A 15,019-nucleotide genomic window follows, 5' to 3' on the forward strand; every position below is an offset into this window, starting at 1 on the left:
TCCCCCCAACAAATGCTTCAAGCCGCCACATCACACACACACACACACACACACACACACAGGTTTGTTTTTGTGAAAAGTGGGGACATCCCATAGGCGTAATGGTTTTTATACTGTACAGACCGTATATTCTATTGCCCTACACCAACCCTACCCCTAAACCTACCCCTTACAGGAAACTTTCTGCTATTTCAGATTTTCAATACACTCCATTCTGTGTGATTTATAAGCGTTTTGAAAAGTGGGGACATGGGGTAATGTCCTGAAAAGTCACCTTCTCCTTGTAATACCTATGTCATACCTTTGTCATTATACAAATTTATGTCCTCATTTGTCACAAAAACGTGCACACACACACACACACACACGTGTGAACATGTTTAAAAACTGATCTGAGACCTGATTGTCACACAGAGTGATTCGTTCATGTTGTGCAGGTGTCCCTCAGAGCTGTCCGTCACAGGAGTCCAGCCCCGCCCCCATATCCCCGGTGTTCCGCACAGGAAGTGAGCCCGTTCTCAGCCCAGCCGCTTCCTGTGCCGCTCCGCCCAGCCTGTCGAGTCTCAGCGGCTCTCCTCTGCACGGCTCTGATGGACAGCTGCATTCTCGAGAGCCTCCCAAACCGCTGCGGATCTCCATCGTTCTCACCCCGGCTCAATCCCAATCCAGCGCGGAGTCTGATCCTGGCGGCCTCTACAGTGAGCTGGTGCCACAGGTGAGAGTTCACGAGCACATGACATGCACGTCTAAAGTCAACATGACTTCAAAACCAAGCCCATGTACTTGACCAAACTCTGGTCTAGTTGTATCATTGGGTATACAGTAATAGAAAAAAATATAAGATGAGAGGAAAAATGCTTTTGCATTTGTTTGCAAAACTTTTGCATTCAGTTTGAAAAATATTCATTAACCCAAGAAACCTCTTGTAGGTCCCCGTCAGCATGTTGCCCAAAGGTCACGCGGCGCGTCTCCGCGCTCAGGAGCGATGGACCAGCCGCGCGCGTCTCACCGAGACCAGCTTTGGCTTCCTGGAGGCGCAGAAGCTGGAGGAGGAGTGCAGGGAGAGCGAGAGGATCAAGGAGGACGAGCGCGAGTGGCGTTTCGAGCGGCCGCTGACTCAGACCACATCATGTTTCCGTCTGGATGAGTTCCGCTCGCTCCTGCTGCCGGATAACAACCGTCCACTGGATCAGAGTGTCCTGCTGAAGGTCAAAGAGCTGCTGACGCGCACCGACGCCAGGACCACCGCGCTGCACATGCTCAGCGTCAACTGCCAGGTACCACACGCCAGGGTTATCATCACTCACTAAAGCGATTTTAAACTTATGTTAATTGAGATGCAGCTGAAATAAAAGAAACATAACTTAAACTAAATGAAATTTATTACAAATATATGCAAACATTCTTAAATTATGAAACATCAAATTGACTTAAGATATTAAGATAGATCTCATGACTTAGGATAGATCTTGTTTTCTGAAAAACTGATCAAAATCGAGTTTGCTTAAAACAAAAGAAAAAGAATTGGAAAAATAACCTTTAATTCCATTTTATATTAAGTTTAAGTTTTCTGAATATCTAGATTAGAAATAATAAATATTTTAAGTAATTTTGCTTGTCAAGTAAGTGTATCTTACTTTAAGAATGTTTAGATATTTGTACTGGAAAACAAGACAAAAATACTAAGCTAGAAAATCATATTTTCTAATTATTTTCAACTAAAATAATTAAATCAAATAGTAGTAATAAACCAAACTAATAAAATGACACAACTACTAAAATTTTAATTAAAATCAAAATGAATTTTTAATAAATAAATTAAAAAACTGATTACAAATACCTAAAAACGCTAAAATCAAGATACATTTACTTGATAAGGAAAATTAATGATATTAAATCTTGTTTTCTGTGAAATCTATCAAAATTATGTGAGTTTATGCTTAAAACAAGAGCAGATGGTGAAAAAGTATCTTGTTTTCCCTTTGAACTGTGTTTATTTTCTGACCGCATTGGCAGATATTTTTTTCTCATTTTAAGCATACGTTTTTCATAAAATAAAACTTAGCACCTAAAGTCATTTTGTAGCTCCAGTAAATGTATCTTGGTTTAAGAATGTTTAGATATTTGTACTGGAAAACAAGGCAAAAATACTGAGGAAGATCATCACACAAAATATTAATAAAAACTATAATAGGTCATAAATAATACTAAAATAACACACACGTGTCATGAGCCTCTGTCTGCCTCAGGTGGCTCGGGTCACAGGGGTGACGGTGGAGCAGAAGAGGATCATGGGAGTGGAAACCGGTCTGGAGCTCATCACGCTGCCACACGGAGGCCAGCTCAGACAGGACCTGCTGGAGAGGTGTGTGCTGCCGTGACGATGCGGATGCTGATGCTGATGCTGTTGTCATGTGACGCGTGATGATGTCATGCTGTGATTCCCCATCAGGCATCACACTCTGGCTCTGGGTGTGGCGGTGGATCTTCTGGGCTGTTCTGGGACAGTGGGTCAGCGGGCGACGGTGCTGCACAGGATCATCCAGCTGGCACAGGAGCTGCGCAACACCACACACGACCTGTACGCCTTCTCCGCCGTCATGAAAGCGCTGGAGCTGCCGCAGGTACCTCCTACACTCAGTTCAAATGCAATAATAATAGTCATTTTAAATAATATATTAAAGCATAGGATGAAATTGTAACTTATAGTTATCACCATACTTCACCAGTTGACTGACTACACTAAGAATTTCAAACTATTCTAGGTCTAAATATCCAAATGAGGCATTATCTAATACGCACTAATTTGCATTAATTCACAAAATATTAATCTGAAGATTGGACAAGATTATGTTGTCATATTAGAGTTAAAGGATTTTACAGAGGGGATTTTGGATTTTTATTTTTATCACTCCATAAATCAGAAAATACTGTCACCAGACAGACAAAAATATGTTTTCACCTTGTTTTTAGGAATAAAGTGTTATATAAATCAGTGTGAATGAAATATGAACAAACCCCTCAGTAAAAACCTTCAGAATATAGAGATGAATATAACACTACGTTTTGGTGTATGTAAGTTCTGCTGAAGTGGAGAAAAAACTCACAACCTTTAAATATAAGCACTTTCACCATGTTGTAGGGGTAAAATGTTGTCTAAATCAGTGTGAATGTTAGTATATAAGTGCTGCTGAATTAGAGAAAATAAACTTTAAAATATATGTATTATATTTAAAATCGACGGATGCAAATAGAGAAACTGTATTAAAATAAACACCTAAAATGTATTTTGGATGTTTTCTTTCCACATGTTATGAAAAGCCAAAATCTCAAAAATGACCAATGCATGAAAAAACAATATTCTTTCTATGATTTTAATGTTTAATATATGAATAATATCACAGGTGGTGAGGTTGGAGATGACGTGGAGGGCGCTGAGGCGCAGTCACACCGACAGTGCAGTGAAGTTTGAAAAGAGTCTCAAGCCCTTCATGAAATCCCTGAATGAGGGCGACGGTGAGTGTTTGTCATGAGCTGTCTGGTGTGGACGCTGAGTGAGTTTCCAACGAGTGTTGTGTGTGATAGACGCCGTGGTGTCGGGGCCGCTGTCTCTGCCGCACATGGAGCCGCTGCTGAGGCTGATGGAGGGCGAGGACAGCGTGGAGTCCACCGACAGAGGCTGCCAGCTGCTCTACAACCTGCTGCAGTCGGCACGCAACGCCGCGCTACACGCTAACGACTGCACGCAACACGCTCACGGCCTGCTCTCTGGTGAGCTTTTCTCAGAAACTGCTAGAAACATTTCCACAAATAATTAAAAAGAAACAGCGAGTAACACATTGAATTAAATATTACATTTTAAAGTAAAAAGACTGAAATAGTGTTTTCTTGTAAAACACAATCTGAGTAATCTTTGTTTTATTACAACTTATTTTTTTTACAATGTGCTCGGAAAGTAGCTAAATGTATGATTTGCATATTCATGACATAATTTAGGCTACATGTAAAACTCAGAAAGTTAGAAGCTACAGAATGTTTTTCTTGTTTTTGTATGTTTGTTAACTCCAAAAATGTTTAAATATTGCAAATATTGTCGCAAGCATTACGACAACCCCCCCCCCCAAAAAAAATTCATTAAAAGTTGCAACAATGAGAAAGTAGCTAAATTTGGTGACAAAATCCCCAAACTGGCGACGCTGGCAAACATGCATGCAAAGCATTATGAAGCTCTGATTGGCCGACTGACCTGTCACTCTCTGCCCCCAGCCGGATGGGAGCCAATCCCGGAGCTGCTGGAGGTGTTTCAGACCGAGTTTGCCCTTCGGCTCTTCTGGGGACAAATGGGCACCAAGGCCGACCACAAGGAGCGCTACGCCAAATTCGACAGGATCCTCACGGTCCTCTCCAACAAACTGGAACCGGACGGGAGCGCTGAGGTTTGAGCTCTTCAGCGCCCCTGCTGGCGGCTGAGGATATGGCCTTCTGAACGTTCCCACATCTGAGTTAAAAAAGACCACAAAGGCTCTCCAAGCTAAAGCACCATGAAATGATAAAGGACTTTCAGACACGATGCTGTTGTAAAGATGAAGTGTGTCGATTCTCTGACACTAGTGGCACATGTAACTGACCAAATCGTCTGTTATAAAATTCAATGTTTTAACACTTCACCTTCAGTTTGTACAGTGATGATGACGACGTTTTAAAGCTGTGATTGTTCACACTTGAGCGAAATATGCCAAATCTGTATGGTTAAATTCAGAGACATGCTTTCTCTCACCTGAATCTTTTTGTGACCGTTTATATGGAAATAATATATTTTAGTTTCTTAATGGATTAAAATGGAAATTAATATATCAAACTGAGCCTGTTTAGTTTACAGTCAACATGAAACAGCATCACAACCTGATTTACTTTCATATTATAGTCAGGATTGGGTAAACAGCATATTCAATGAGCTGGAAAGGGCAGGATGGGACTGAATAAAGTCAAAAGTGAAAAATAAGCAAAAATATAAGAAAAAAAATAGCGAGTTAATACATTTTGGTGTAATAAAACTTAACCAATTAATTCACACACAGAGGAAGCCCTGGAAAAAGTACAAACGTAAACAGAGTGAAATTCGTTTCGCTTTAAATGAAAATATTGCCAGATTGTTGTGTGCAGCCGGCAGAGGGAGACAAACACCAAAACAGCTGCTGCACATCTCAAATCTACAAACTCACCATCACATCTGATCTGAAGCCTGCACACACTCACAACTGAAGCAAAGAACAAGATTACAGTACCGTGTTTTAACATTCTCGAGTTTGAATTTAAAATCCAAACTTTAAATACCTTAAGGCCCATTCACACCAAGAACAATGAGTGTAAAGTTGAAATAATCATTATAATTCAATGAGAATGAGGTCCACACAACTATAACCACACACCTCACACTGAGGAACGATATCATTGGAATCACTTCCAGAAAGCTTTTGTCCAGCCGATAAACGATAAGAACACTGACAGCCAAACAGAATCCATCTTTAATAAAGACCTCGAGCAGTAAAAGCGGCAGACTTCATAAACAGACTTCATTTTTGGACCATAAATGGAGAAATTTAAAGAAAAGTCCCATTCGCGCTCATCCATATAATGACACAGAATGACACCCACATCATATAACAGAAATGATCCCACGCAACAAAAGTTATATTTTCCAAGTGTTCTTGGAGTTTATGATCAAATTGAAATGTAATATATTATTTAATGAAAAGTCTGACCTTGACTGTTGGTCTTTGTGGCTGCTCAAGCATTTAAAGTGACAGACGCACTTATACCAATAAACAGAATGATATGTTGGTGTGAACACTAATATAGATATCATTATAATTATCGTTTTTGGGTTGAATGGATCTTTAAAATAAATACACCAATCAATCAGCACACATTTGGACACAATGGACTGTAATTATGCATCATGAAGTTACAACAATGCGATACAAAAGGCGTGCAACAGTAGACAAACACAATAGAAAAAGACAACTAAAATCCATTTTAAAACTACAGATGTGCAGAAAATCACCAGAAGCAGCATAATGCATGCTGACAGAAAAGAAAGAAATCAAAAAGTGCAACATGAAAAACGTGAAAACACTCCCTGTGACATAAAAGCACTAGAGTTGATGGAGTCAGATGAGCACAGCTCACACTCCTGTGAAACACGCTATCAGCTGTTTCTGATGCTGGCTGCAGGTGCGATCAGATGATCTGGATGTAGGACGCCGGCACGTATCCCACGTCTCCATTGGCCCTCTGTACTCGGACCCAGCCGTCGCCCTGATCCTCCTGCATCAGACTCAGCTGCTCGCCCACATGCATGCTCACGGCGCCTTCGCTGCCGCCTGAAACACACACACACAGATGCTCACGGGGAGGCCGGACAGATGGATCTGACTGTCCACTGAACGTTAAAAGTGACAAAGTGCACAAAAGAGAACAGCTCACCGTCAAAGTCATAGAGTGCTGTGCACTGACCGATGGGCACGTCAATGTCAAAGTCCTCATCAAATTCACATTCATAGATGTTCTCTGACGGAGACACGCTGGACTCACTCAGCACGGTGATGTACTCTGAACTACACACACATTAAACCGGTTAAAATCATACTAGGATGTAAACAAACATCTCAGGTCAAACCAGTGATCTTCAGGAGAGTTTGGTGATCATGAAAATGTTTTCAAAACACACACAATCCCACATGAAGACAGATGTGTTTGCTGATGGACCAACCTGGCGGGATAGTGTTGCAGCGTCCCACCGCCGGCTTCAGTGAGCTGAACCTGCAGAACACACGTGTGTTTACATGTGTGTAAATGCTAGACGTGTGTGTGTGTGTGTGTGTCTGTGTGTGTGTGTGTGTGTGTGTGTACCTGGTATTTATTGAGCTCTCCTCTCAGTTTGGCGATGTTATGAGCGGTTTGTATGATCTGAGGCTGAAGGCTGGACGGATCTCCAAGCTGAGAGTTCTGCTCATAAACACCCTTCATCTTCATCATAGCCTCGCTGACAGATCGACAGACAGACAGACGTGTGTAAAAGTGTCAATGTGAACGGCAGGATTCTTAGGATCTGCTAGTTTCTGTCGTCACAGAAAGTGTTGCTTATAATAATAAGTGGACATGGCAACCCTTCAAGAGCACTTCAGCACGACGGCTCTGTCGACGGTGGTTTAGTTAAAAATCTCCGAACATAATGGCCCGGTTTCACAAACAGGACTTAGCTTAAGCCAGGACTAGACCTTAGTTAAATTAAGATATTTAAGCAACTTTTACAAAAATGCCTTAGAAGAAAACATTACAGGTGTGCATCTTGACACAGAACAATGACACTGACATATTTTAAGATATGTCAGAGCAAGATATTTTCAGTTGAGACAGCTCAAACACGCATTTTAGTCTGGGACTAGCTTAAGCCTTGTCTGTGAAACCGGGTTTCACAAGAGTCTTTGGTCACTGTAATATTACTTTGCTCAAAAATAGATATCAAATGCATGAGATGCCTGAACGTTGTTATGGTTACCATGGTGTCAATCATCACAATTGAGAGATTCACTCCTGTATTTAAATGTGGGTATCACTCTTTAAACTTTACAGTGTGAACACGGCCTTAGTGCATCTGTAGTCATGGAAACAGGATCAGTTAGTGCATCTGTAGTCATGGAAACAGGATCAGTTAGTGCATCTGTAGTCATGGAAACAGGATCAGTTAGTGCATCTGCAGTCATGGGAACGGGATCAGTTAGTGCATCTGTAGTCATGGAAACAGGACTAGTTAGTGCAGCTGTAGTCATGGAAACTTGCTCAGTTAGTGTAACTCTACTGTAGTAATGGAAACGGGATCAGTTAGTGCATTTATGGTCATGGAAACAGGATTAGTTAGTGAGGCTGTAGTCATGGAAACGTGAAGTTATAGGTGTGCTGATGTACCTCTGCTCCGTCTCTCTCTGCAGCTCCTTCTGGATGTCATCGAACTTCTCCTGCAGACGTCTCCTTCTCTGATCCGGAGGGAGACGAGAGAGATCCTCCAGCGAAGACGGCTTCACACACACACACACACACACAGACATGCAGACAGACACATACGCACACACACACACACACACACACACACACACACACATCAATACTCCACACACTAAACACTCAGACTGACTGCTAGAGTACATACTCTTAACAAAGATTCTGATACTCTAATCTTACATCAACCCCGACTAGAACAAATGTTAATATGAAACTTACTGATGAGTCATGATTTGTTTGTGACACATCTGTATGCAGATTTCAAACACAAATTTGTTCACAAAATAAAAAATGAAACGTCATGCATAAAGCTGCTCACCGTGTTTTTATCAGAAGACGTCACCTGAAAATTCTAACACATGCACAAACGTAAGTTCACATATATTTACAAATACATACATCATATATACACTGTACATGTCATAATGATTCCAGTGCTAGCTCTATTTCACCATGTTCTAATCTGTGGCCGGTGTGATGATGGTTTACAGTAATTACTGCAGTACTCGGGCTGTGTGTGTGTGTGTGCACCTTGTTTTTCTTGTGGAACAGCTGTTTGATGCGGACTTTCGGCAGGTGTGTCGTAGTGTTGTCAGATGCAGCAGCTTTGACTCCCTGACTGTAATCCTCAAACTCCACGTCAGCAGGAGGCGCCGCGCCTGATCTATACTGCTCTATAAGAGCCAGAGTGTCCTACACACACAAACACCACATCAGTGCGGCAAACCACAGTGTCCTTCTAACATGTAGTTATTCTTCATACAGCGCAGGGATGAGAAATCACACAGTAGATCCTTAATGTCTCAGCTGTTTCAGCAAAACAGAGATCAAAGGCTGAATCTCCTGCTCCTCAGATCAGATGTTTCTCCTGAGAACAAGAGCCCAGCGATCTCACATGTGTCTAGGGTTTCAGAGATCTCAGTGACGTCTCAAACTGTGCTCAGATCAGTCAAGACACCAAAGCCTACAGTCAAAAGTCATTTAATCAAATGTATTTACATTTAGTCATTTAGCAGATGCTCTTATCCAAAGTGACTTACAAATGAGGACAATAGCAGCAATCAAAACCAACAAAAGAGCAGTGCTATAACAAGTCTCAGTTAGCTTACCGCAGTACACGTAGCAAGTTTTTTTTTAAATTATATAATCAATAAAAAGAAAACATAGAATAGAAAAAGAATAGAGCATTTTTTTAAAGAATAGAATAGAATTAGAATAGAGAGTGCTAGAGTTAGAGGGTCAAATAAAGATGGAAGAAATGTGTTTTTAGACGATTCTTGAAGATGGCTAAGGAATGTATTTAAATATTTAAATAAAGTTATTTATTTTTATCAATTTATACTGATCAATTTGATTAAAAAACAGTAACTACATCAGTAAATATGAACTTATGAAGTGGAGAGAAGTGAACACACATGAGAGTGGAATGATGTACAGTCACATGACCACACGCACACATTCCTGCAGCTCCTGTCAAACTACTGTCAGTGCTCATCAACTTCAACATGAACCGTGATCTTTCCATGCAAACTACAAGGAAATCTGATATGTGTGTGTGTGTGTGAGTGTGTGTGTGTGTGTGTGTCTGTGTCTGTGTGTGTATGTGTCTGTGTGTGTGTCTGTGTCTGTGTGTGAGTGTGTGTGTCTGAGTGTCTGTGTGAGTGTCTGTGTGTGTGTGCGCGTGTGTGTGTGTGTCTGTGTCTGTGTCTGTGTCTGTGTGTGCGTGTGCGTGTGCGTGTGTGTGAGTGAGTGAGAGAGTGAGAGAGTGAGTGTGTGTGTGTGTGTGTGTGTTTGTGTGAGTGTGTGTATACACACTTGTTTCTCATTGATGTTCCTCCCAGTGGAGCTGATGGCGTCCAAACACTTGTTGATGTTGGGCAGGACGTTCTTCTCAGTTTCAGAGAACTGCACGTAACCGTCAGCTAACAATCTGATGCGCCGCTCCTCCATTTCCTGCAGCTTCTGTGAGCGACAGACAGACAGACAGGAAGTAGAGCTCATAATATTCCAGTCAGGCTGATGATCTCGCTGATGAAAGCAGACCATGACGCACCTTATACACAGACGGGATCTCTGAGTGGTAGAAGTTGTTCTGTTCATTGTTGTATTTCTGCAGCTGTGAAGCGTAATCGTTCTTACACTCGTCGGCTAAGTGCACGCGGAGGTGAGCGTGCTGTTTGGCCTAAACATACACACACACACACACACACACACACACACACACAGCGTCTGTTACCCATGATGCATGAAATGTAAGTATGTGTGTTGAAGGAGTCTGTACCTTCTCCACGTCTGCTCTCGTGGCGTTGGCATCCAGCTGGACTTTCTCTGTCTGCTGATTGGCCTTCTCTGCTTCTCTCCATTCCTTCTCAAAACGCTTCTTACTCTGGATGGAACACAATCAAAAGAAATGAGCATAAATTAGCTTTAGCTATTGATCCACAGTACACTGTAACTGTTTCAAATGTGTTGCCCTCTTTATTACTTCAAACGTATATAAACAATAAGAAAAGTCCATCAGTCATGATCAGATCAGGTGCTGTGATGGATGCGGTTGTGTTTTTGTGTATCCAGTCTGAATTACAGTTTTTAACATTATTAGAAAATTTAAATGAAAACATTCTTGTTGACTGAAAAAAAAAAACCTAACATGATTGGAAAAACTAAAATACATTTCCATGACTCAAAATGAACTCAAATAAAATACAAATGTGCAAAAAATGAGTTTGATCCAGAGTATACTGTAAAAGTCTTAAATGTTACAGCTCACTTCATTAACACATATAAATGATAAGAAATAAATCGATCAGTTACTCATGATTGTTGCATATCATATTAAATGCTGTGTTGTGCATGTTTCTGTTTTATATTTGGCTACATTTTAAACTAAACCATTTTTATGACTCCTAAATGAACTAAATTAAAATAAAAAGGAGCATAAACTAATTAGTTTTAGTTTTTCCATCCAAATTATATTGCAAATATTTCAATAACCTATTATTTTCATAACTTGTCTTCATACCATTAAACATACTAAACTGACATAATTCAACTTAAAAATGTTAAATACTACCGCAAAACCAGTGATTGTCAGGATCATGGACTGTCTGTGTCATGTTTTGCCCCTGTTTCTGTTTCTTTATTTGGTCCTTCCTGTTTCCATTAGGCTCCCTGATTAGTTCATCATTTGTTTCCAGCTGTGTTTACTTAATTATCCTCATTTTTATTAATTATAATGAGTTATAGTTTGATCATTGTCATTTTTTTTATGGTAGTATAGCATGTTAAACTAAATGAAAATGAGAAATACTGTATTGTCAACTAAATAAAAAAAATTGATTTAAGTGTTTTCATATTTTATTTCAGATCATGCTTATTTCATTTCAATTAGCTAAACTGTTTTCTATGTTGTTAGTTTCAGTTAACAACAATAACCATGTGCAAAACTAAAATGCAATTAGAGGAAACCAGCTAAAACTAAATTAGAAAGTAATTGAAAAGAGCAATACAAACTATTTTTCAGTTCAACACTGTAATAACACATTCACTCACAGTCTCCAGCAGTTTAGAGCTGCTCTCCAGGTTCTGCTGAGCCTTCTTAACCTCACAGAGATGCTGCAACAGAGAGAAGCACACTGTGAAGATGTCCTGCGGGTGAGGTTTATCAGTGCTCGGTCTCTGGCTCACGTTCTTGCGCTCCTGTCGCAGCTCCTGCAGGTTTCTGCTGAGCTCCACACAGATGCTCAGCGTCATGCTCTCGGAGAGCTGCTCTCTCTGAGCCGCGTAATCGTTCAGCTGATTCAGCACATCCTGAAACGCCTGCTGATTGCTCGGCCTGCAGAAACACAGTCAACAACACGCCGCGTTCAGGGCTGAGAGACACACGCATGATGTGAGAACACCAGCTAATAAACTCGAAACGGTGGAGAAGCAGCGCTGCAGACAGACAGCAGTGAGGCTCAATATCAGAGTTTAATGCCTGATCGACTCACTTTGTGTCCTGATCTTCTTTGACACCCCGTCTGGAATATTTCTTAGACAGAGTCCTTCAGGGAAACACACACAAAACATGTTAAACCAAGGAGAAACATGTGAACCCTGAGCACCAGGGGACTTCAAAAACACAAGATCAACAACACTAAAACAATTAATTGTGTACATGAGAAAAACAAAATATAATAATATATAATAATGACAGGTTTTCCAAACACTGCTGTCACACTTGCATGATAATATGACAAGCTTTCTGGCGATTTGACAAACAAGATGATGGAAAGTGAAGGGATTGAGGCGATGATGTTGTGTTCGGTGTTGTGCCCTAATTAATATTCATGAGCCAATGTGAGTCTATAGAAAAGCTTACAGAAAAAATGTACAAAAAAAAAAAATAATAATAATATGATTAAACTAAAAAATGTATTATAAAAATAAATTATTAAAACTATTAAAATAAATAAAAATAAAAATATATTGGAATAAATAAAATTGATGTAAAAGAAATAATAAATTTAACACTATAGCACAATAGTGAGTAGAAAAGGCTAAATATATTTTATACATATAATATTATTTTTTCTACAGTATTAACTGGGTCTTTATTTATGAAAATACATTGTTCCCATTCAAATTTCAGGATGGGAGTCTCTCGAGTGAAGATGATCATATTTAGGGGTTTGTGGCATCACAAAGGCTGAAAACCCCTGATTGATGCAGTGCAAACCCAAACCAGTCTTGCCTGAGCTGTTTGGCGTAATTCTGCTCGATCTCGGCTCTCTCTTTGACAAACTTCGAGTGTGTCGCTCTTTTTCCCACGTGCAACTCTCAAACTAGCTTGACGGGTCGATCTACTTCACACTAGCGACAAGACGACCTGATGGGTCACATGATACATTTGGTTTCAGCAGAAATTCTTGCAACCACTACTGTTTTTAAAATCAGCTAACTATAAATATTATAACCTAACTGTGCTAAAATGGTTACGTAGGCACACACGCCACTGTATAGTACGCTTAGTTGAGTCTGTATTTAAGCTCTTATTCATTAGACACGCATCTAATTTAACAGGAAGGTGTGTGAGCTCACTGATCTACTTCCTGTTGGTTCAGAAATCATTCCAAAGCAATGGAGACCAGAAATAGTTTGTCTGGTCTTTACTGCTGTTCAGAGATGATCAGACACCAGTGGTGCCTAAACCAGTTTAACCTGCACTAGTACAACCCCAGACAGAGAAAGGAAATCTCAGTGAAACTGTCACGTGACCTAAAGAATAAATAATAGTATAAATATAGGTAAACATAAAAAAATCAGTGTGGAAACATTTTTTAATTTCTTCATAGACGTTTAAAATAAGAAATGCGTTCTGCAGCCAACTTTTTTAACGCAAACATAATTTATATCACTTTATAATTATCTTTTTATTTAAATTGTGACTTAGTTTCAATATCACTAGCACACTTTCTGGATCACAATGGTTGGATTTACATAAATTATCAACATAAAAACACGTGTTTTGCTTTTTAAATGTCAAATAAATTGTTTTTGCGCATTGTTTCACCTTTGTCTACAGTTTTTGAAATGTACATTAATTATAAATGTATGCGCTTATGTAATTAATAGTTATAACGTCAGTTCGGACAAGTAAACTATACTTTTTAAATCATAAAAAAATGTTAATCATGACTGCCCTTCACTTCAAAAGATATCAGCGTAATAGTCTCCAAAGTCTGAAGCGCATGAAAACCACGCGAGTAAAGAATAAACTCACCCAAAGATCTGAACCCCAATCCATGATCTCTGACAGGTCCGAAAGAAAGAAAGAAAGCCACTGCAGCCTGTCCCAGAACGAATTCAGCTCCTGAAGGAGGTTTGTGTGGACTCAGAGTGTTTCCATGAATATCAGGTAACCCCGTGTCTTTGTGATTTCCCCTCGAGACACGGCTCTCTCGTCACTGTGGGGGGACTTCACCTGAGTTCACAGGTACCGTGACCTCTGCTTCTGCTTCTGAACCACTGCTCGTTTCCATTGGACTTCTGACATATAATGCAATGTCAAACTTCATTAAGAAAAAAAAAAAACACCGGCAAAATGGAAGATATTTATGATCGCATGATGACAGAGGCGTTTGTGATCAGTAATAGTACTGACATCTACTGGATCAAAAATGTCAATACTAACGGCTACTAGTACCACTGAACCTCAACCGACTGTCTTTGCCATATTAATGTTTTTCAATGTATTGCATGTGCAAATGTTTTTATCCAGACAAACGTGAGAATAACTTGTAAAATGTTTAAACTATTAGCTTAATAATTGCAATTAACAAAACACCTCAAAACAGCACGTGTGTTATCAGAACAATCATTCATTTACTTTTATTAATTCACTGAACAGTTAATGTACATGGAATTCTCAAATCGCATCTGCATGCAACAAATGAAAATAGAATATTCAGAGCAGTCATTCATTTACTTAACATTAATGTACATGAAACCATCAAATTACGCTTTCATAGCAACTTCTGTCTTTTACAAATGTCCAGAGAATATTGGAGACATGACTTGCATTAAATGGATTTCATGTAACTGCTCCTCCATTAACACCGGCTAAACTGGCCCCGCTGCAGTTTCCCAAACTCTGATATTATTCATGAGAACAATATCCGATGAGGAGAAATACATATTCATGACAGCACATATATGCTTCATATGACTGAGAGATAACGCGTTCTGTGTGTGTTTCCGCGTAACTGTTACAGAATGTTGCATGGATTTCCCCGCGATCATCTTTCCTGCAATGATTGCATTTGCGCATACCATACCGTAAGTGCAACCCAGCTTTTGTGGTTCCCATGGTTCAACTTTAGTAACCATGATATCTTTTGGTTTTGTTTGTAGTAAAACCATGGTTAATCTGGGTAAGGGATCTCTAAAATGCTTCCTGTCAGATGTTACATGGACA

The 15,019-nt window shown here is 39.8% G+C and overlaps 2 protein-coding genes across 4 annotated transcripts in view; one reads left to right on the plus strand and one right to left on the minus strand.

Moving 5' to 3' along the window:
* LOC107662707 (breast cancer anti-estrogen resistance protein 3-like) overlaps positions 1–4,866 on the plus strand; it is a 19,491-nt gene extending 14,625 nt beyond the window's left edge. For all 3 annotated transcript variants that reach the window (XM_016452777.1, XM_016452775.1, XM_016452776.1), the window contains 7 exons: positions 438–715; positions 930–1,277; positions 2,250–2,365; positions 2,453–2,624; positions 3,405–3,516; positions 3,586–3,771; positions 4,267–4,866. In XM_016452777.1, coding sequence (XP_016308263.1) covers positions 438–715; positions 930–1,277; positions 2,250–2,365; positions 2,453–2,624; positions 3,405–3,516; positions 3,586–3,771; positions 4,267–4,442 — 1,388 coding nt within the window. In that variant the 3' untranslated portion in view covers positions 4,443–4,866. The remainder of the gene's footprint in view (positions 1–437; positions 716–929; positions 1,278–2,249; positions 2,366–2,452; positions 2,625–3,404; positions 3,517–3,585; positions 3,772–4,266) is intronic.
* A 740-nt stretch (positions 4,867–5,606) lies between these two features.
* On the minus strand, positions 5,607–14,084 carry LOC107662695 (cdc42-interacting protein 4 homolog). Its single transcript, XM_016452769.1, has 15 exons — positions 14,027–14,084; positions 12,797–12,860; positions 12,054–12,107; positions 11,749–11,896; positions 11,614–11,676; positions 10,343–10,447; positions 10,115–10,243; positions 9,877–10,023; positions 8,593–8,754; positions 8,381–8,404; positions 7,969–8,078; positions 6,913–7,045; positions 6,773–6,822; positions 6,487–6,617; positions 5,607–6,383 (listed from the first exon to the last, which is right to left on the minus strand). Exons 1-15 carry the CDS (start codon positions 14,082–14,084, stop codon positions 6,241–6,243), a joined length of 1,521 nt encoding a protein of 506 aa, XP_016308255.1. The 3' UTR covers positions 5,607–6,240.
* Between the last annotated feature and the right edge of the window lie 935 nt (positions 14,085–15,019).

The sequence above is a fragment of the Sinocyclocheilus anshuiensis genome, unplaced genomic scaffold, assembly GCF_001515605.1.
Source record: "Sinocyclocheilus anshuiensis isolate Anshui unplaced genomic scaffold, SAMN03320099.WGS_v1.1 scaffold687, whole genome shotgun sequence".
NCBI classification, from domain to species: domain Eukaryota; kingdom Metazoa; phylum Chordata; class Actinopteri; order Cypriniformes; family Cyprinidae; genus Sinocyclocheilus; species Sinocyclocheilus anshuiensis.

What these genes read in the sequence shown, in the direction of transcription:
- LOC107662695 (XM_016452769.1), bottom strand. Translation starts at nt 14,084, where the DNA reads ATGGAAACGAGCAGTGGTTCAGAAGCAGAAGCAGAGGTCACGGTACCT. An exon ending in GCTCTAAACTGCTGGAGACT is followed by an intron (nt 10,448 to 11,613) that starts GTGAGTGAATGT and finishes TGTTCCATCCAG; the next exon opens with AGTAAGAAGCGTTTTGAGAA. An exon ending in AGATCCCGTCTGTGTATAAG is followed by an intron (nt 10,024 to 10,114) that starts GTGCGTCATGGT and finishes TGTCGCTCACAG; the next exon opens with AAGCTGCAGGAAATGGAGGA.